This window comes from Urocitellus parryii, chromosome 6, assembly GCF_045843805.1.
Source record: "Urocitellus parryii isolate mUroPar1 chromosome 6, mUroPar1.hap1, whole genome shotgun sequence".
In the NCBI taxonomy this organism is placed as follows: Eukaryota; Metazoa; Chordata; class Mammalia; order Rodentia; family Sciuridae; genus Urocitellus; species Urocitellus parryii.
Genome location: NC_135536.1, coordinates 102,042,665 through 102,066,391, shown reverse-complemented (window position 1 = coordinate 102,066,391; position 23,727 = coordinate 102,042,665). Strand labels below are relative to the sequence as shown.

Genomic DNA, 23,727 nt, shown 5'->3' with positions numbered 1-23,727 from the left:
AATTACCGCTTGTTAAAAAATATGACTTCTAGGGCTGGGGCTCTAGCTCAGTGGCAGATCTCTTGCATAGCATGTATGAGGCACTTGGTTCAATCCTTAGCACCACACAAAAATAAACGTAAAATAAAGGCATGCTGTCCATCTACAACTACCCAAAATAAATAAATAAATAAATAAATAAATAAATAAAATATTAATTTCTAGGCCCTATCTCTGGACATTGTAGCTTAGTTGTTCTGAAGTGAGGCCCAGGAATTAGCATTTTAACAAATATTATAATACACATCTTCCTGAGCTTGCCCTTTAAGTAAAAACTATACAACTGAATGTTATGTGCAATAAATGAATTAGTTCTATCTTGTTGAAAAAGAAAAGCTCACATATGAACAAATTCCATATTAAAATCAGTTTATGTGACATTGTGATTTTACTCATGAAGAGGTAAGTTTCCTCTTCAGATATTTAGCATTCTGGATTTTAAGATGTAAAAACACTTTTCTTTTATGCTTAATGTAAAAAAGTGGATTTTTTTCTTTTCTTTTCTTCTTCTTTTTTTTTTTTAAGAAGGTAGTTTTATATATCTTTGCGTTCCATACCTTTTCTAGTACCTTGAGTCTAAGAAATGGCAGGTTAGTTGTGTCAAAGTCTAGTTCCATTCAGGTTTTACAAAATTTTTTGTGTTACTTGATAATTAAAAATATACATCAAGGCATATGAAATATTTCTTTCTGTACTCTCGAAATAGATGTGAAATGAATAATTTTGGACCAAGCAACAAATTATTATTAAATAGTTACACCTGAACAGATAAATTGCATGGTTATTAAGGAATGGTTATTAAATCTATAGCCAAGTCCTGTTTAAGGGTTTTCATTTCTTTTTGAAAAAAATTTTTTTGTTTATTAAGGCAATAAGTGTTTGTCATTTGAGTTTTTTAGAATATGTATGTGCACCACAAATTTTTGGTGACTATTTTTCCAGATGTATTACCAAGCAGAGTTTTACGTAGCCTGGCCTTACTTGTAACCACAGAATAATTTTTTTGCTTTTTTTTTTTTTTTTAAATAAGGCTTCTAATTTTTTTCTCTTTCAGTATTGTTGTCCAGACATGATAAATAACTTTTTGGGACTGGCTAAAACAGAATTTTCAAATACAGCAAATACAAATAAGACTATTGATTCAGAGAAAGGAAAATTGATCATGTTAGTTAATGACTTTTATTATGGAAAACATGAAGGAGATGCCCAGGAAGAACAGAAGACTCACACAACCTTTAAATGCTTCAGTTGCTTGAAAATTCTAAAAAATAATATTAGGTATGTAAATACTTATTTTTATTTCTATTTGAAAATTGAAATGCTACAAATATAAATGTTGTATCTTTAGGTTACATTTTCCTATGCTATTCTAGATAAACAATTTTAATACTTTCTACTATAGACAAAGGCAAACTTTTTGTTTGTGGTTGAAAAGCTTTTGTCATTTCTTGTATTTTAGAATTTGATACCAGGATCTACTTATTTGTATTTCTTTCACATTTCTTAAGATGTGCAAAGTTTATTTTAACTTAAAAGAAAAAAATTAAGTTCATTTTGTTTTAGCAGTGAATCTTTTAGGTAGTTTACATTTTATTTTTCTTCAGTTATAGGAGGAAGCATTTCAAAAGTGTCCAGTTTTGAACTTCTCTATGCTTATCTTAATGCTCAAAGCTTTCAATTCATATTAAGAACATTTACCTAGTGGGAAAAGTGATCTATTTTGGGGGATGGGGTTACTGGGGATTGAATTCAGGGACACTCAACCACTGAGCCACATCCTCAGCCCTATTTTGTATTTTATTTAGAGATAGTGTCTCACTGAGTTGCTTAACACCTCGCTTTTGCTGAGACTAGCTCTGAACTCGAGATCCTCCTGCCTCAGCCTCCCAAGCCCCTGGGATTATAGGCATGTGCCACCAAGCCCCGCCAAAAGCGATGTGTTTTAAAGATATACCATTTCTAGGAGATGTGTCTGCTTTAATTTTAAAATTTGACACCTTTAACAATTAGAGATTTCATTCACAATGAAATTTTGAAGAGGTGTACACAAATGTTTTAAATTTTAGAAACTTACTTTGGAATTTTTGCATTACATGACATACTATAAAGATATCTTATGTGAGTAACAAGAACAAAATAACAAGATATATTGAATGATATTTTTCATTAATTATATGGCATGATATTTATAGTATATAAGGTTATTTTGTACCATTTCATTATACAAATTTTCAAATACTCATCAAAAATTTAAGTCTTAATTTCAAAGTAAGTTGCAGATATCAGTGTACTTAGACAAGATATGTGTGTGTTTGTGTGTACAAACATACATATATATGTGTATATTCCATTTACTCTTTATAACTATCACCTATAGCATTTTTAAGCACGTACTTTCACGTCTAGGCCCAGCATTTATTTGTTTTCTTGTCTTCTATGATATGCTCCTTTAATAATCATTAATGGTTGCTTTATGGTAGTACCTCCTAGTTTTTCCAAGTTCTTTCCCGTAACTTCTATCATATGAATTTTCTCATTGCTTTACCTCCTTTGTGACACTGTTAACTGCCATCAAGAGCTAGTGGTCCCCATTCTTTAACAAAGGGGAAGTTGTGCTTTGACATATAACACTGAAACAGTACTGTAATAGAACTCTACCACCTATTTACATATTTTTACCATTTTAATAGTAAAATATGTCAGAAATCATGTTAATAGATGCAATGAGGGCTGGGGTTGTGGGTCAGCGGTAGAGCGCTTGCCTAGCTCTGGGTTCTGTCCTCAGCACCACATAAAAATAAATAAATAAATAAAATGTATTGTGTCCAACTACAACTAAAAAATAAATATTTAAAAAAATAGATGCAGTGATACGCATGGAAGTGTGATTCACTGATTTAAGCTCCTTCTTCAAATTAAATATGACACATGAAAATGGGAAATTCCTTTTTTCAGGAATTATTTCAGGAGACATAGGTCTATATTATCAGAATATTTAGAAATTTTCAGCATACTCCGTTTGATAACATCCAGTGATTAAGCATTTGAAATATATTGGTTATCTGATAAATGTAACCTTAAAGTAAAGTACCTCATGACCAAAATTAAGTGTATTATGTAACATTGTTTTGAATTTTTCCAGTAAAGCTGGGAAGGCAAATTATTTTTCAAGGATGGTAAGAAACATACAGCTCAAGATTTCTACTCTGTTCTGTTATTATCATACTGTGATATTAGTATTTTACCCCTTACTTATTGTTAGAGTCTGTAAACAAGTCAGGATGGCGCCTGGCATTTTGCCAGAGGGAGTGGTTTGTGAAGTAACGCCAGCTAGCCATTAAGTGTGGAGATTCCTTATTGGTTGACTTCTGTATCTAGTTTATGTTAATTAAGATAAGCTGTGTGGAATGTACATATACCCCTCCTGTCCTATAATAAACAGCTCCCACTCCTGCTGTATCAATCAACACAAGCTGCTCGTCACCCCCCGGTTATTTTGCTGCAGCCGGACTGTGGCAGCTTATCAATGAAAACAGGTATATTTCATAACCAACTTGAATCTAATGTATGAAACATATGTCAAGAGCTTTGTAATGTTTTGAACAACCAATAAAAAAATAAAATAAAATAAAATAAAAAAAAAAGAAAACAGGTATATTTCATTCTGTGAACATGATTCCAAGAAGTTTGCCCTTTTTGTTTCTCCCATTTCCATCTGTTCATTTGAAAAATATGAACTCCAGATTGGGCTTTTTTAATAGTTGAGAAAAATGACTGATTAAAGGATTCTTTATATAAATATACTTAAGTGCTTATGATTTTGAGCTAAAAGATATTGGCTTTGCATATGTAAATACTTAACCAAGACTAGGATTTTTTTCGTAGGTGTTGTAGAGCTTGTGTTAAAAAAAAGAAGAAAGATATTTTAAGGTGTAGCATAACTTGCTGTAAAGAGTAGTGTGGTAGAGGTGTAAAAAAAGAGATATATGTTATAACCTTCTTGATGATTGTTATCCAGATTGATGACATTATCATCAATGTTAATAGTTGCAAGATTATTTCATTTAGGGCTTCAAAATGAGTAATTGTAAATAGCTGATCAGTCCAAAAATTGTTGTTTTGATTGAATAACTTTTATTTTCAAATTCAGCAAAAAGCTTCAGTAAGCTCTTCTAAATAAGTATTCTCATTTATACTACACTCTCTGCTGTTGAAGGTCATAGTTCCTTTTCATAAGGAGCCTTTTAGGGAAGCTGAAATAGCAGAATGTAAAACTGAAAAATGGACCTTTCTTACAAAGGGCACAGTCTGCAAGTTAAAATGAACAGTATGTGCTAACAGTAAGCCAGTATCATTTTTTTAAAAAAAAAGTTCTTGTAATTGTAGGCATTAAAATTGCTATTACATGCATTTAGAAACCAAGACACAAGTAAAAATACCAGTAATTTGTCTTTTAAGCAGCTGAAATCTATTATATGTCTTCACAGTCTTAAAAGATTTCTCTCATGACTCTAGCTGGTTTTGGTGGTAGGGTTTCCTTTCTTTCAGTGTTTTATTTTAAACTAAAAATAGTATTTAAGGTATAGAAAACAAGCCTGCTCTTTTACCTTAAATTTTTAAAAATAATCTGAAGTAATGATTGAGTTAGAAAATGAGTGATATTACAGTAATGATTTTTTTGAAATAAATTTGAAAAAAATTTACTGAGCCACATAGAAAAGGCAATATTTAAAATATACCCTTTTCTAGAGGACTTTTAAGACATTTTGGATTTTTAGTAATACTTGGTATTTTTTAAGATTAAGACTCAGAGACTTATTGGTGAGATTTTGTTTTTAAATCTGAATTTTTGCACCTGTTGACAATCATTTATAGGTTTATGAACCACATGAAACATCATTTGGAACTTGAGAAGCAGAGCAGTGAAAGCTGGGAAAACCACACCACCTGCCAGCACTGCTACCGTCAGTTTCCCACACCATTTCAGCTACAGTGTCACATTGAAAGTACACATACGCCCCATGAATTTTCTAGTAAGTTACAGTTTCATTTAAATGTTGAATATTATTGAATTTGAAGATAGAAACTCTGAGAAAACCTGAGTAACTCTGTAAGAAAAATAAGAAATAGACCCTGGAATTTGGGGGAAAAATGGAAAAATTAAGTTTTAACTTTTAGAAATTTTGAAATAAAATTTGTTACTAAAATTAAAGTCCCTCTGGCAAGTAATTCATTATAGTAATTGCCTTGGCATAATCTGGGCATTTCATGTTGGGGATTCAGAAGCCTCAAATCATATATATCAAATGTGAAATCAGTGTTCTTCATTTAAACTTTAACTACGGTTGTAGTTAAAATCAGTTTTTGAAGCTAAGTAGCTTGAGTTTAAATACCAGATCCTCCTTTTGTTATAGCTATAAGAATTGAGACATGAACTCTTGAAAAATGAGGATAATAGAAATGCCTTCCTCATATGCTGTTATAGGAATCTGGTGAGTTAATTTAGGTGAAGTGTTTAGGAATGTGCTTGGCAACCAGTTAACAAACTATATGATTGATCACTTCTGCTGCTGCTGCTGCTGCTACTACCACTATTTATATAAATTTGTAAAATAATTTTTTATATCTTAAAATGTAATACCTTTTCCCTTCTCTCACTTTTAGCCATTTGTAAAATCTGTGAATTATCATTTGAAACAGAACATGTTCTTTTACAACATATGAAGGATAATCATAAACCCGGTGAAATGCCATATATCTGCCAGGTACATACACATTTTTATTGTGTTCTTTTAAGTGGTGTGTTTGTTGTAACTACAAGATTTAAGCCCATTAAACCAGAGGTCAATACATTTTTTTCAGGAAGTATTTCAGGTTTTGATGGTTTACTGTCATTGTTGGAAACAAGCAACTCTGCCATAGTACAAGGGCATGTTCCAATAAGATTTTATATATAGACATTGAAATTTGATTCCATAAAACTTTCATGTGTCATAAAATATATCAGTGTTTTATTCTTTAATCATTTAGGTAAATTGGTTACCAAAATTAAAGTCCCTCTTATAAATAATTTATTAGTGGAAGGCATAACTCATTCATTATATGAGGGGTAGGCAGTGAGCTGCATTTGGCCCACAGACTGTTGCTTGCTTACATCTGTGGTAGTCAAAGAAGAGCCCAGCTAGACATACAGATGGACATGTCTTACCATACAGGGAAGAATGTAGGTGTATACAAGGGAAATTTGAAATGCTGTTAGTTATAAAGAACCCTAGCAAATGTTTTGTGACCAGTATTTTTCCAGAATTTGAAGGAATAGGAAGACAAAAAAGTAAAAGATTAGTTGCCACTACCATAGTGTGGAGTCCATTTACAGTCTAAAGAAGAGTGCTGTTTTTGTAGCAGAAAAAGCACTTTATAGGACAGGAGGTGCCAAAACTTGAAAATTTCAGTCAAGGATCTGCTAAAAAGCACACAACCTAGTTATGTTTTGAGAAGACTTCTTTAATTTTGAAAGATAATTTCTGGGTTTTTTTTGGTGCTTCTGTTAGTGGAATTTTTGGGTGTATAGGCATCAGCAAGAGTAGTAGTACACAGTGTTCTTCTAAACAAATGATCCATAATTTGCTTTGTAATTGCACATCAGTTATAAATTTTTGAATCAAACAAAACCTTCTTTCTATTTCTAGGTTTGCAATTATAGATCATCATCATTTTCTGATGTGGAAACTCATTTTAGAACATCCCATGAAAACACTAAGAACTTGCTGTGTCCTTTTTGCCTCAAAGTTATTAAAATTGCAACACCCTATATGCATCATTATATGAAACATCAGGTGAGATTTTCTAATTCCTGTTTGTTCATATTATCTTAGTGAGAAAACAGGTTAAGTCTTGAAACACTGATTAGTTTTATTCTGCAAAGGAAGCAGAGTTGTTCCAAAAAACCCAATTAAATTTATAATTTATGTTGAATTATTTGTGAAATTTCCAGTTCTTTCCTTACCTCCTTTCCAGTGATGGTGTAGACTATAAATAATGAAAGTTGTGAAAGATGACTAGAAATAGGCAACCAAGGATTGAGGGGAAAAGAAAAAAGAGAAGGTGAGTGAAATAAGCAAGTGGCAGATAGTTAGGTCCTAAGAGTAGATCTGGGAATGATTTTGAAGGAGTTTTCAAGAAGCAGGGTGGGGGGGAATATTACTTTGAACTGAGAAAAAAAAGATTGAGGACACATAACCTTGTTTTCCTATTCCTTTTCAAACTTTATTTCCACTTTCTAAAGCTCTGTTATTATAAGAAAATGTGTTGTCATTGACCCAGGTTCATCCTTCACAGCTACAAGGCAAAAGAAGCTGTTGATGGGTTGATGTATGAATTCTGCCAGAGAACTGTGTTTAGATCCTAACTTCTTTCCTGGATTACTTCTGCCAGTTCTGCTATGTAATTTTTGGAACTCAGCATTAGTGCTTAGAATTCTGATGTTATGCTTATTGTTGTTTTTTTTCTGAAGCAATTAAATTATCCCTATTTGTGCTAAAAATGTTGATACAACAGTGTTTTTGTCAAAATCAGAACCTAATGGATTTATTGCACCTGATCATATAATCAGGTTTTTCCAACTCATTAAGCATTTCCGTATTATTGATTAAACTGGCACACTAATTTATTCACCATTGGTACTCACCTTGCTATGAAATGCTTGATAGATAATCATGAAAGGTAGTAATTTTTAATTGAGAAAGATGATAAAAGTAGCATTTCCAAATGAATTTGGGATCGCCGGTGTTGTGACTGGGATACCACCCATCCTTGAGAAGTTCTGGGAAGATCTTTTATTTGATGGTCCCCCAACAGTATTCCAACAGGTGTTAATAGGGGTTCTCCCAGAATTGTCACTGGTAAATAAATTTGGTAAATGCCTGGATTTAAAAAATTAAACAGTTTTGTTTGTCTGTTTTTTAAAACAGGACTTCTCAGAGCTTTTAATATGCTAATGGACATTGTAAATCTCCAAGCAAAAGATATAGTATGTATCATTTCCCAAACTTATTTGACCACTGAACACTTTATTTGAACATACCTATTAACATTCCTTGATAAAGAGTTTGGGAAACATTGTCCTTGGTACTATGTATTTCATCTTTAGCCTTTAATTTTAAAAGGGAGAGTAAGGTATAAACTATTTTATTTTGAGGCTTTTTAATGAAACTTTCCCCAGATGCTTTACTAAACTCTACATTGAGTTATAGACATGAAAATAATGATAAGATGTGTGGAGCCAGTGTGTGGGGTGTACAATGTATTCTATTTATTTTTTTGTGGTGTAGGGCATTGAATGCAGGACTTTGCACATGCTGAGCATGTGCTACTAAGTTGTGTTACCAGCCCTAGGCTATGTTATTTAAAATCAAACCTTCATGCCTGGAGCCATCTTGACTTGCCTTGGGTTCCTAACTTTTAAAATTTTTGTTTGGTTTGTGTGCCTGGGAAGTAGATAGCCAGCAGTAAAGGTAGGACAATCTATTAGTAAGAAAGAAGGATCATCAGGCATCCTCCAGTGTATTTATAATTTGTATAATTTGTATACTTATTTATGAAAGACTGGGAAACTTTTAACAGATGACAGTATAATATCAGGCAATAAAAATTGTTGATTCTGTGTCTCATTATGTTGAAGACCTCACTTGTAATTGTTTCTTTAAAAGAATATATTGTTATGTCTTGAGTAATTCTAGAGCAAACAACCCAGTTTATATGACTTTTATGATATAATTTAAGAATTTCTGATATATTAAGTAAGCTTATTAGATAAAACAATAAGCAGTTAACATATAGTAATCACCATATAGTATCAGGGTACTTAATCCTCACAACCTATATATGTTTTATAAATGAGGAAATGATTTTAGTGAAAGTAACTTGCCTAATGTTGCATTGTCTCATAAAAGGCAAAGACAGAACATGACTTTAGAGCACTAGTTTTTACTGCTGTCACGGAGTTGGATTTTACATTGGCATTAGATCTAAAGGTAGAAATTACATATAGTAAGAATTACCCTTAAATCCCTCAAGACTCTCAAAAAATTCAGTACAGTTATTTTTCTATACTCTGAATAGATCATTATATCTTTGATTGAACATTGTTATTAAAAAATGTGATACTGTATTTTCATCACCCTTAGCACATTAAAATGCATATGTACATAACATGAGAGATGTGTAAGACTTGAGTCCACCTTAGGGAATTATAGATTGATGTTTTCTGTCTCAGCATTTTGGATAAATGGGCATTGAATGAAGTAGCAGTCATTTTGAACCAGTTAAATTATACCTGCCGCTCATATATTTTTCTGCATTAGTCTCCTGCTTTCTTCTTCACTATTTATTCATCCAACAAATATTTATTTAGGATGCCTTACTGTGTGTCAGGAACTGTTTTAGGTATTACATAGCAGTGTGATTTAGGAATTGGTACTGTAATGGAGAAAGATAATAAGTTTGTTGTGAATGTGTGTTTGTATATGCTGGTGATAAGTATTGTGGGTAGGAAATAAATGTGGAAAATAAGGAGTGCCAAGCACTGGGGAGGAGGGTTTGCTCTTTTATATACAGCATGGGCATTAAAGGGCCTCTTCAAAGGAAATTAAGAAGTAAGCCATGTGGGAGAGGTAACATTATGTAGGCAATGAAGTGAGTATAAACCAGAGTTACTAATAAGATTGGCAAGGAGGCCATTGAAGCTGGAGCAGAGTTAACTAACAGAAGGATGAATTGTAGGAGATAAGGTTGTAGCAATAGAACACAGGCCAATTTGTGTGGACCCAGAGTCAGGACTTTGGAAAGCTCCTGGAAGGTTTTAAGTGAGAGACCTGGCATATTTCAAGAATTACCAACAACCATGGAGAGAATAGATCACAGGGCAGAAAAAGACATGAAAGGAAGATAGAAGTTTGTTTGTTTGTTTGTTTTATTTAAACCATAGTCTGGGTGACTTGCCCCAGTATGGTAGCAGTGGTTGGAGGTAATGACAGATAGGAATGTTATCAGTAGTCTTGAAAGTGAAGTTGGCAGGTTTTATTAATGTGTTAAATAGAGAGAGAAAGAGAGAGAGAGAGAGATGGGGCAGGAGGGGACACTGAGTTTTTTGACTTCAGCATTTATAAGAATGGAGTTTTAATATTCTAAGCTATGGAGAAAACTGAGCAAGGAACAGATTTAGGATGGTAGGAGAGGGATATAGGAAACCTAGAGTTTAGTTTTGTCCATGTTGATTTGAGAAGCATATAAGATGTCAAGTAATGTTGCCAAATAAGTATTTGGGTAGGTGGTATTTAAAATCATGAAGCTGGATGAGGTAACCTAGTAAGTGATTCTAGTAAAGAGTTCTGGGAAATGAATTCTAGTGAACTTTTGTTCTGTCCTGTTCTGCTATCTGTTTCTTGGCCAAGTTTTTCTCTTTTTTCCTCCTCTTCTTTGAATACTTTATAAGTGAATTTGTGTTAAGTTGCTTATATCTATGATATAAGATAGTGCACCACACTGCTAGTCTTAAGATACAGCTAAAATTATTCTAACATGTTGTTCTTACATATTGCTTTGGACATTGTAAGAACTATTTTCTGTTTTTTTAAATTTTAATTGACATGTAACAATTGTACATATTTGTTGGAAATAGAGTTATAATTCAATACATGTTTACAATAATGTATAAGTTCAAATTAAGGTAATTAGCATTTCCCTCAAACATTTATCATTTGTGTTGAGAACATTCACATAACTCTCTTCTAGCTCTTCAATAATAATATATAAGTTATTATAAACATAGTCACCCTGCCATGCTGTTGGACACTAGAACTTATTCTTCCTATCAAAGTGTTTTGTTTTCCAGTATCTGATCTCCCTCATCCCTATCCCTGCACCTTTCCTAGCCTCTAGTGACCACTTTATATACTTCTGTGAGATCAACTTTTTTATCTTAAATGTATGAGGGAGAACATCTGATTTTTGCCGGGGGGGGGGGAGGGTACTGGGAATTGAACCCAAGTATACTTCACCACTGAGCTATATCCCCAGCCCTTTTCATTTTTTGAGACAGGCAGGGTCTTGCTAAGTAGCTGAGGCTGGTCTCAAACTTGAAATCCTCTTGCCTTAACCTCCCAAATTCTGGGAATACAGAAAAAGCATTACACCCAGCTGAACATGTGATATTTATATTTCTATGTCTGGCTTTTTTTCTTTTTTAATGAAATGTTTGCTGTGTGCTAGTAACTTTGCTAGATACTTCTCTGTACATTACCTCAGAGAAGTATTACCTTAAATTTTATGAAGAGTTGCTTGTATTTAAAGGGAAATAGTGATGTGTCTGGCAGAGATATAGCTTTGAAGAAGATATTTTGCATGTGTTATTCTAAATTTCTATATACATAAGCATGTGTATATGAAATATATTTTTATATTATTGAGAATATATGTGTAAAGATTTCAGTAGGAAGAACACTGGATCAGGAGTCTAGTATTGTTATTATCTAGCTATGGGAGAGGGACTTAGATTTCTCTTGGGTTCTATTTCCCATCTGTAGAATGTGATAGGACCAGGATATTAGGAGGAACTCGGGGAGTTTTCAACTGGAACATAGGTTGTGATCAATTATATTTTATGCCTCCGTATCTATGTTGTCCAGTGTAGTAGTCACTGGCCACAATTACCTGTGTAAATTAATTAAATAAAATTTAAAAAATTTAGCTCCTCACTTTCATTTGCCACATTTCAAGTGCTCAGTAACCATTATATGGCTAGTAATTACCATGTTGAGCAGCAAAGCTCTAGAGCATTTCGTTATTGCAGAAAGTTTTATTGGACAGCATTGCTTTATATAACCATTTTTGTAACTTAACCTTTGAAATGTCTAGTTAGATTTACTTGAGTTTAGAGAGTGTAATTTACTTTACCAACTTGTCAAATGATTGAAAATAGCAAAATTTTAAAATAATTTTGACATTTTCTAAAATTAAAACATGTTTTAGCTCATTTTCATAGTATCATGTTTTTAAATAATTTAAGTTTATAATTAAAAGCTTTCATACATTTGGTATAACTTCTATTTGATCCTGTTAATAGAACTTTTATGTTTGACTCTATATAGTAACAAATACATTTGATAGTAATATAAGTTTTAAAAAATGAAATTATATTTTGGTACTATTTATGACAAGAAATAGTAATCTTTCATTAAAATTAACTCAGAGTAGTTCCAGGACACAGATTTTTGTGGTTATAAAAGTTATTTTTCCTTTTTTCTGTTTCTTAATAGAAAAAAGGAATACATCGTTGTACAAAATGCAGACTGCAGTTTTTGACATGCAAGGAGAAAATGGATCATAAGACACAGCATCATCGAACATTTATAAAACCTAAACAACTAGAAGGATTGCCTCCTGGAACAAAAGTGAGTTCAAATATGTTATATTTTAACATTTTGTATAATAAAAATTAGCTCTAACCTCGTTTTATCTATTAAATATGACTTTTTAAAAATGACTTCAGATTTTTATTGACTAATTTTAGATTTCATTGTTTTTATGCTTAGAAAGGAAAGCTTTACCCATTGTTTTGAGTTCAGTGGCGGGTACTATGTTGAAATGGCATTCCTTCATTAAAGGTGCACCTAGTTTAACTGTTCCTTGGGTCAGGGGGTTGTTTCAATATTATATAGGCTATTTTTGAACTATTCCATTGGCAATGTATATTTCAGTTTTAGCAGCTAAACTCTAAGAGGCTTGATATCAGGAATCTTATTTTATTTATCTTTGTATCCCCAGTGTCTGGCATAGTGCCTTGAATGCCATAGGTTCTCAGATGTTTGTTGAAATTGTTATCATTTAGTCTACTCTCAGAGAAGCAAGTACTGCTGCTGGACAGCATTGTATTTTAAGTGAGCAAACACATGTCTGACTGCATACTGATGATTGTAATTTGCTTTTCCCTTTTTGCCTTATATACATCTGTTTTCTCTAACTTCTTTACATACAGTCAGCTCTTGAATATTTGCTCCAGTGGAGGGAAACAGAGGCATGGATAATCCAAAGTGAAATAACCCCCAAAACATTTATATTTGGCTTTGGGTACTTACCTTTGAATGTGGGTATGTCTGGTACTTGAATTAAATAAAATAATATAAAGCCATGCTCTGAAGACTTAGAGCAAGAGAAGCTATCCAGCATTCTTCCCTGCAAACCATTCATTTCATGCTGGAACTAGACATGCAGAACACTAATGTAAGCAGTGCAGTCCTCTCTCATTTTTCCCCTTAATAATAATAATAATATTAATGATAATGATACTAAATGTTGTTATGACATCTTAGATTGAGGCTTTCAGTGTACTTTTCATACATTGTATTATTTAATCCATACAATCATTCAGTGAGTAGAAAAGGCAAATAGTGCCCTGTATTTTAGATATGAAGAAGTTTAAAGAGGATATCTTATTTACTCAAGATTACATGGCTTGGAAGGCATAATGCGAGATTCAACCTCAGTTCTTTTGATTCCTGACCTAGTGCTTTTGTATAATACCCAAGCACATGTTTCATAGGACTTCATCATAGTCTGTTTCTCACATGCATGAGGAGAGTATAGTCAAGTGATCAATGAGAATGTTGGTAGGCAATTGACCTTTCCATTGTCAAGTAACAGATATGATTGAATATTTTCTATTTTGAACACTAAATGATAAATTTTGTGTTCTTTCCCTTTAAGAGAAGTCTCAATATTAAATTCTTCACACAGTGCAAAAAGTTGACTTAACTCTTTCTTATAACATTTTATAAGCATAAATCCAGGGTAATGAGCCCCCGCAAAGGAGAGGTCACATTTACTATAGATCTGTTTGTTTTGTAGTTATGAAAGGGTGATATCAGTAGGCCTTTCTAGAGTTATTTTTCAAGCTTTGTGAAACTTAGACCTATATATGAATTTTTAAAAAATTATGTCACAGCATAAAAATAGCTTTGGCATGTGCTCTTTTGATAGTCATATAATTTTTATTAACTCCTAATTACTCATTAATAACTGTGTTTACACATAACTGATTTTACATTAAGTGAATAAATATCAAATTTAACTTTAATTGTTTTGAACATTTGGAGTAAATAAGACTAAATACAATTGTAGTTTATGTGTACTCTTTCAAAATACTTGATGTTTAATGTTTTTTGTACAGTGATATTTTAATAGTAATATAGTGATTTTTTTTTTGAAGTAAATATATTCTGCATTCTTGTAGGTTACTATTCGAGCTTCAGTTGGACCTCTTCAGTCAGGATCTTCACCTACACCTTCCATTAATGCAAGCACTTCTACCCTTCAGCTCTCACCTCCAAGGACTAAAAATATAACTGCTAAAAATCCCACAAAATCGAATACAAGTAAACCTAATACAACCAAATCCAATGCAAGTAAACCTAATGGAAATAAGCCTAATGGAAGTAAATCTAAATACAAATCAAAAATCTCTAATTTGCAAAAGAAACAAAGCACATTGGCTAATAGCAATAAAAAAATCAAAGTTAATACTGCATTGAGGAACTTAAGGTGATGTTTTATTCCTAATATACAATACCAATTTAAATTTAAGTATAAAAACATTATAGTTTAGTTAATTAGAATAGTAATATGACTCTTACTTATTACTTTTGTTTTAAGATATATTTATACCATTTTCTTTGTGTCTCCATAAGGTGTCGTCGGGGCATTCACAAGTGCATTGAGTGCTGTTCTGAAATAAAAGATTTTGCAAACCATTTTCCTACATATGTCCACTGTAGCTTTTGCAGATACAATACTAGCTGTAGTAAAGCCTATGTAAATCATATGATGAGGTAAGAAGAGTTAAACCTGTAAATTGACAACTAAAATTATAGTACAGGAAGTTTTTGTTTTGAAGCAAAGTTATCCCTATTAGAAACTAGTTTTTCTCCTCAAAGAGCCAAAAGGACCTAGCAGTAAGGAACTTCTAAGATACTATCTGATGTTATTTTCCAACATAGTAACTCAAGTAATTACTGGTCTTAAATTGTAAGAACGGTTAATTAAACTAATAAAATTAGGATAGGTTTATTGGGGAAATAATTATTCTGTTTTTTATTTTTCCCTATAGGTATTTAGAAATGGTGATTTTCAAATAAAACTTTAAGTGTTTTAAGCTTATTTAGCATACAAATAAATGTCCTCATTAGGAATATCTTCTTCAAATTAGTCACTTTTTGAGAAGCTGTAGTTTTGTGATGAAATCCAGTGATTACTGCTTCTGCTCATAGAGGAGTATCGGTACCTAAATTTGATAGTTGAAACTATTAACCTTTTATTTCACTAGTAGCTGTAGCTTTTTAATTAATAGCTAACATTATTGGAGGATTTTCAGTGATGTTAGGAACTTCATTGAATCTGGTTTTCTTTCTATGGTCCATTCATCTTGTCAGGCCATCTATACATACATTTGTTCAGTCAAAACGAGAGACTATTCTGGTTATGATGCCACTGTTGGAATTTTTTTTCGTTAATTCATTTAATTTATGTTGTTTGAGTACCTTCATTTACACTATGCTAAGAAACCCCTTCAGAACCCACATTACTTTCATTTGTATTTCTTTAATAGGAGAATATTTTATTCTATCAGGATGGATTTTTATCTTTAAAAATAGTTCTTCCATTATAAATGTGATATACTGCTTATTCTTAGTGAGTTTGTTCCATTTAAATAAACATTAGAATTAATGTATAACTGAGTTTCTTGGAGATCATGACATAACCTCTGTTTTACTTTCTTATCATTATCAGATACTGCTTTTCCAGAATTCTCCTACCTTTCATGGCAACTTTAGCCCTTCTCTCTGTTTTTCTGCCTTGATGATTGGCCTACCTCCTGGTGTCTTGGCTTCTTTAGTGCCAGCACTTCACATCAGCTTTTAAGTTTTGGGTCCTCTTCATTTTTAGTCTCATCCTATATACTCTTCATTCCTTCTGAATTCTTATTACTCCATAATGTTCAGAGTTTTGACTCTTTTTGCCAGTCTAGCAGCATTCATCTAACTTTATAGTCATCGTGGTCCTCTCTTTCGAATCCTGTTCTTTTCTTTGTCCTCTACATTTTTATTCATGCTCACCTCGCATAAAAGCCAGTTTAAGATTTCAGGCTCTTCCCCTTTCCATCTTTTTATATACCCAATTCTAAAATACAAGAGTTTATTTATTCATTCTGACTTTATAATCTTTAACTTTGATTAAGACATATTTCTTTATTTTTCTTTTTAAAGACCTCCTTATTTTTACCTACAGTGTTTGTTTAATCCTTTTTCAGTACCCTAAAGATTTTATTTTCATCTTTTAGTTGTTAACCCAACTTATTAATTGCTCGATTGAAGGTCATCTTTTTCATTTTTCCTAAAAGCTAGCTCTTTTCAACTCCAAATATTTTTCTTCATCCAAATATTAATCTCAGAAATTAAGCTTGTCCCATTTCTCCATAGCCAATTCTATCTCTTATCTCCTTCAATTCATCATAACCTTATTCAGTTAACTTGTATCTTCATCCCTATCTCACTATTGGACTTCTTCTGCTTATAAACACTTTCAGGGTTTTGTTTCTTTAATTTTAGGATGAGGGAGCTATGTCCTTCCTGTGTATTTTCTTTATTTCTTGTCTGCCTTTTTCCATCAACATTTTTCAAAATGTTTGTTGCCAGCTTAATTGTAACTCATTTCTTTACCCTTTTGAGTATCATCCCTACCTATCAACTAACACTGCCCCTTTAAAGATTATTGTGTCATGTACTTATCACCACACTTTTCCTCTTTTTTCATTCTTTACTCCGTAACTTTATTTTTAACGTTGTTGCCACTCACTTTTGAAACGTTTCTCTTTAGTCTCTATTAAGCCGTTAATACCATTTTTCTTCTTTTTAGGTAACACCTCTATTTCATTGCCTGTCTCCAACTGTTTATAGTCCCTTTCTTAGTAATTTTAGCACTTGCACTTTCAGCTTTCAATTTGAAATCTTAGAATTTCAATCTTTTGTTTTTCTGAGATCCAAATCTGTGTTTCTAATTATTTTGTAGATGCTTTTACCCTAGACCTACTGGCATCTCAATAGAACAACAACAACAAAAAAAGCGCCAAATATTATTATCTGTCTCAGATTCACATTACTACCATCCTAACTTTTTAAGTTCCATCTCTTTCAGGGCACCATTTTGTGTGAATGTTCAGCTCCAGCTAGAAATAATTTACTGTCCCAAGTTTCTGAAACTCAAGAAGTTCTTTTGATTCACTGTGCATCATGGCTTCCTGAGACTGCCTCCCAACCACTGCAGTATCTGATACTGCTATTGCTCTAAACCAGGCCCCATCATCTTTTCTCCGTAACTTTATTTTTAACGTTGCCACTCACTTTTGAAACGTTTCTCTTTAGTCTCTATTAAGCCGTTAATACCATTTTTCTTCTTTTTAGGTAACACCTCTATTTCATTGCCTGTGTTCAAAACACAAAGCTACCTAAGGGTGTCTTTTATTTTTCCCTTAATTTCTAAAGGATCAAATTGGAAAGTATTTTGTGTTTCTTAAACTAAGGTTCATTCTGGCCTTCCTTCTCCCATTTATCATAGGTTTCCTTCCTGTCCTGAAGAACTTCCAAATCCATTCTATCTCCAACCATTTGCAATTGGCTCAAGACATTCTTCTTACCCTTTTCCAAACCACCCAAACCTACATTTCATTGTCATCACACATACTCCTTATTCATTGTTAGCTCCTTTCTCCTTTTTTTTTGTTTTGTTTTTCCTTCATTGATACCGTCGTTTCCCTTTGCCTTTTCACTGAGTAGCACACCCTTATTTCTACTTACTGCAGATACTTGATCTAGGCTTGAGGTTTTTATGAAGGGAAGCTTCATTTCTCCAAAAGATGTATACATTCAGTTCTTACCCTGTACCATACCAACTCTGTAGCCTTTCAAGTAGGCTTTTTCTTTCTGATCTCATACCTGCCCAGTCTCTTCTATAAAGAGAGACTCTGATCCTCATAAGTTGGCTAATCTTTTCTAAAGTATTTTTCTTCCCATTCTTATTTTATATAGTAGTTTTTTTCTTATTCTTTATTAGTCCCCATGATACCCTGTCCTTCCCTCCCAGTTCATCTTTCAAGTGTCTGGTCAATTCTTTTGAATTGTGTACCATTCATCTGATCTGCCTTTCATTTTATTTGTGTATGTAGAATCTCCTTCAGAAGTGATCTTTGTATTTATCATATCACTTACCACATTATAAACTATAAATGATAGTCATTATTTATAATTAGAAGAGGCCCCAAACATAATTTCAAAGAAGAGATTATAAAATCTTGAAGCTGTTGGAACATCTTTAAAGTCAGATTCTTTGAAGGAAACAGATCATTAACTTCATAATTGTAAATTATTTTTTAAATAGTATTATTGGGGTCAGTTATTTAAATTATTGTACTTTGCTAATAGCTTGTAAGTGGTAATAGAAATTACCTGAGAAAGTGAAAATTAACTACTATATAATATTACTGTTATTCCTCAAAAAGATATATGAGACAACTTTTTCTTCTACATGTAAGAGAATTAAGTTAATGGACATTACTAATATCTCTTTTTAATAGTATTTATACCTATCTCTCGCCATGCACAAAAGTTAACTCAAAATGGATCAAGGAGCTTGATATTAAATCAGAGACACGGCATCTGATAGAAGAAAAAGTTGGTTATGATCTACATACTGTGGGATCGGGCTCCAAATTCCTCAATAGGACACCCATAGCGCAAGAGTTAACAACTAGAATCAACAAATGGGACTTACTCAAACTAAAAAGTTTTTTCTCAGCAAAAGAAACAATAAGAGAGATAAACAGGGAGCCTACATCCTGGGAACAAATCTTTACTCCACACACTTCATATAGAGCCCTAATAACCAGAATATACAAAGAACTCAAAAAATTAGACAATAAGATAACAAATAACCCAATCAATAAATGGGCCAAGGACCTGAACAGACACTTCTCAGAGGAGGACATACAATCAATCAATAAGTACATGAAAAAATGCTCACCATCTCTAGCAGTCAGAGAAATGCAAATCAAAACTACCCTAAGATACCATCTCACTCCAGTAAGATTGGCAGCCATTAGGAAGTCAAACAACAATAAGTGCTGGCGAGGATGTGGGGAAAAGGGTACACTTGTTCATTGCTGGTGGGACTGCAAATTGGTGCAGCCAATTTGGAAAGCAGTATGGAGATTTCTTGGAAAGCTGGGAATGGAACCACCATTTGACCCAGCTATTCCCCTTCTCGGTCTATTCCCTAAAGACCTAATAAGAGCATGCTACAGGGACACTGCTACATCGATGTTCATAGCAGCACAATTCACAATAGCAAGATTGTGGAATCAGCCTAGATGCCCTTCAATAGATGAATGGATAAAAAAAAATGTGGCATTTATACACAATGGAGTATTACTCTGCATTAAAAAATGACAAAATCATAGAATTTGGAGGGAAATGGATGGCATTAGAGCAGATTATGCTAAGTGAAGCTAGTCAATCTTTAAAAAAACAAATACCAAATGACTCCTTTGATATAAGGGGAGTAAACAAGGACAGGGTAGGGACGAAGAGCCTGAGAAGAAGATTTACATTAAACAGGGATGAGATGGGGGGAGGGAAAGGGAGTGAGAAGGGAAATCGCATGGAAATGGAAGGCGATCCTCAGGGTTATACAAAATGACATATAAGAGGAAAGGAGGGGTAAGACAAGATAATACAAATGGAAGAAATGATTTACAGTAGAAGGGGTAGAGAGAGAAAAGGGGAGGGGAGGGGAGGGGAGGGGGGATAGTAGAGAATAGGACAGACAGCAGAATACATCAGACACTAGAAAGGCAATATGTCAATCAATGGAAGGGTAACTGATGTGATACAGCAATTTGTATACGGGGTAAAATTGGGAGCTCATAACCCACTTGAATCAAACTGTGAAATATGATGTATTAAGAACTATGTAATGTTTTGAACAACCAACAATTAAAAAAAATAGTATTTATACCACCCAGATTCATTTTCACAAATACTGATTATTACATACTAGGAAGGTACAGTTTGTGTTTTAGTCAAAAGACCTGACAAGAACAATTAGAGAAGGAAAAGTTTATTTTGGAGCTCATAGTTTTAGAGGTCTCCGTCTGTAGATGGTTGACTCCATGGGCCTGGGCCTGAGATGAGGCAGAATATCATGGAGGAAGCATATGGTGGAGGAAAGCAACTGGGGACATGGCATCAGGAAGGAGAGGCAGAGCACTTTCATGATCACAAAATATATATCCAAAGACGCACCTCCAGTCACACCCTACCTGCCTACAGTTACCACCCAGTTAATCCCTATCTGGGATCAATGCACTGATTATGTTAAGGCTCTCATAACCTAATTGAGTCATCTCTAAACTTTCTTGCATTGTCTCACACACGAGCTTTGGGAGGCTTATGAAACTGTAACAGTTTTCTAGAAAGTGTGATAGGCAGGTAGTATTGGGGGTCAAGTCCTTACTGTTAATTTTTGCTAATTAGTAGGAGAAATATGTTTACCTAGGTTAATGTGATAAGCAGATAACTATGAGAGCACAGAGAAGGTAAGAATAAATTCTTTAAATAAGAAGTAGAGAAGACTTTCTATAAATGACATTTCTCTTAGGCTTTGAAGGATGATTTTAAATGTTTCCAAGTAAAAAGAAAGCTGTTGTAATGATTTGTTCCTGTACACAGAGTTCTGTGTCACTGTTGATTTTTTATCTTGCATTAATTTATGAATATATATTTATTCCACATTTATTTATTAGCATTTATTCTGTGTCAGACCATCTTCTTCTCTTTCACTCAACCATGAATTCTAGGGCAGGCAACTTACCACTCTAGTTATTATATCATCATTCTACAATTTAGTGTCTTAAATAGTAGGTATACCATCAATATTGTTGGATGTTAAGGAAGTCATTCCTTTTGTGTTTCTCAGAAAGTCAAGTTGTTTCTTACATGGAATCAAGATTATTAAGGAAAATATGGTCAAAAAGGGATTTTGTCCTCAATTTCTTTGAGGTATAATTTATACCTAATAAAATTTACCTATTTATGAAGAACAATTCAATGAGCTTTTGGTAATTATAGTCATGCAGTTGGGTAGCAGATTTTTTAAACCTACATCTTAACACTGTATTTTTACTGTATTGAATAAAAGTCTTAGCCTTTTCTGTTTTCTTAGGTGTATTTCTGTATTGCTATCAACTTTGTGGAAATAGGGAAGAAAGGTAGCTTTTTCCTCCTTTTTATTTGTGAGTTGTGATTCACTTTTCCATTCTTACATTACACAAAATTGTAGTTGTAGAAGTTATGTAGTAAGTACAGATGAGTCAAAGAGGCAGTATAAATGCTTTTTTTTTTTTTCAAAGATAGGGAACTCTAAATTATAACTGGATTCAGACAACTAAAAATTTAATTAGGAGCATTTGTAGATATTTGGTCAAGTTTTAGATAGATGTGGAAGCCATCAAAAAGACCCTAAAATATAATTGTTCTCTCCCCTTACCAAAGAATAAATAAAAACAGTATACTTATTTGAAGAGAAAAAACTTTAAAATGTCATTTAAAAAAATAACTTATTTTGAACTGAGCCTGGTGGTACACACTTGTAATCCCAGTGACTTAGGAGGTTGAGGCTAGAGGATTCCAAGTTGGAGGCCAGCTCATCAATTTAGTGAGACCTAGTCTAAAAATAAAAAGGGCTGGAGGTATATTTCACTGGTAGAGCACGCTGGGGTTCAATCCCCAGTAAACCTGCCTCCCAGTCTTGGACTCATTCCTCTAAGGAAACAATTATTTATATAATTTTTTGCACACAATTTCAGGGCTTCCCAACCCCCTGATCTCTCTAAAAACTTTATTTTTGTGATAATGTCTTAAATTCATAAATCTCCAAATAATAGTTACCCCAGCTTGAAGAAATGATATTTAAAATCTTCTGAGGCTGTTTTCTGGGGATTATATTTAGCCTGAACATTTCTATTCCTTTACATACAGGCTTTACTGATGTGAGTAGCCATTTACCTAGTTTGTTGGCTACTGCTTTTCAAACTTTAACTTGTGTAAGAACCACTGAAAAACTTGTTAAGGCAGTTTCCTGGATCCCACTGCCAGAGATTAATTCAGTAGGTTTGTGAAGAGCCTAAGATTTTGCATTTCTAAATAAACTCTCCGGTGATGGTGATACTGTTGTCTGTGACTTTCAGATATAGTGTGCTAAACTACTACTGGTTTTCTAGTACAGAAAGCTTTCCTTATTGGCTACAATGTTTGGTTAGTGGTTTTTTGTTCTGTGATTAGAGGAAGCATTAAGTTATGAGTTCTGCTTTGTTTCTTAAACCTCTACTAACAATTACAAAGAACTGTCTAGATGTTTGAATTTACAGATGGTAAACAGTAATATTTAGCTCAGATAGTGTGTACTTTCTAGATCAATTGAATTCTGTTCCCCTCCTTCTATACCAAAATGTTAAGATTATTAAAAAGTTATTTTCAAAAAGTTGATTTCTAATGATAATTCAGATTGTAGCAAAATTAGTTTGTTAATAAAAATTTAGAATCATTTTAAATGTATAATAAATGAAAAATTTAGTTTGTTTTTTAACTCTTTGAGCATTTCCTTTTTACATAATGGTGAGGTATTGATCATCTAAGTATATGCTTAGGGAAAAAGTGTGTGTCATTAGGAATTAAAAGCAAAATGGAATATCAGATCAAATGTTGAATTAAACAGGGTTAATGGTTCAGTATTTACACTGTAGTCTTTTAAAAACTAGAAACTTAAGTACAGACTTGAAATATGTTTATAAATTAATATAATTATTATTATGAAATAATAGAACTCTATACTAAAATTATTAAAATGTCTTCTGTCTCTCCAGCTTTCACAGTAGTCGTCCAAGTAAAAGGTTTTGTATATTTAAGGAGCATTCTGAAGATCTCAGGTAACTAGTTGATTTTTTTTTTATTCTTTCTACTAAACAATGGTCATAATTTACATTCTTTCTTGCATAACAAATTTATTGAGATATAATTCACATGCTGTACAATATGCATTTAACAATAAAATTAATAGGTTATGGTATTGTGCTATATTATACTATACAGTATAGTATAGCATCCAAACCTATAGTAAGTTATAGTATTATACTGTACTGATGCTTTATAGCAATGACCACAGTTAATTTTAGTACACATTGGTCATTCCAAAAAGAAACCCTTTCCCCATTCATTAGTGGTTATTCCCATTTCTTTTCAACTCCCCCCATTACTAAGCAATCATGAATCTACTTTGTGCCTATGTAGATTAGTTCATTCTAGATATTTTCTACAAATGGAATGATAGACTGTGTATGTAGTCTTTTCCACCTGCCTATAAAGGTTTATATATATTGTAGCATGCATGTATCAATGCTTTATTTTTCAAAGTGCTGAATGATATTCCATATTATGAATATGTCATAGTTTAGCTATTCAATCAGTTAATTTTCACTTTAGGTTGTTATAATGCTACTGTGAACATTTACATATTAGTTTTTATAAGGAC

At 32.8% G+C, this 23,727-nt stretch overlaps 1 protein-coding gene across 3 annotated transcripts in view; it reads left to right on the top strand.

The window, feature by feature from the left end:
* Positions 1-23,727, top strand: part of Znf280d (zinc finger protein 280D) — a 122,265-nt gene that overhangs the window by 58,183 nt on the left and 40,355 nt on the right. For all 3 annotated transcript variants that reach the window (XM_026384801.2, XM_026384800.2, XM_026384802.2), the window contains 8 exons: positions 1,094-1,317; positions 4,915-5,072; positions 5,704-5,804; positions 6,729-6,875; positions 12,354-12,488; positions 14,327-14,634; positions 14,781-14,921; positions 23,063-23,125. In XM_026384801.2, coding sequence (XP_026240586.2) covers positions 1,094-1,317; positions 4,915-5,072; positions 5,704-5,804; positions 6,729-6,875; positions 12,354-12,488; positions 14,327-14,634; positions 14,781-14,921; positions 23,063-23,125 — 1,277 coding nt within the window. The remainder of the gene's footprint in view (positions 1-1,093; positions 1,318-4,914; positions 5,073-5,703; positions 5,805-6,728; positions 6,876-12,353; positions 12,489-14,326; positions 14,635-14,780; positions 14,922-23,062; positions 23,126-23,727) is intronic.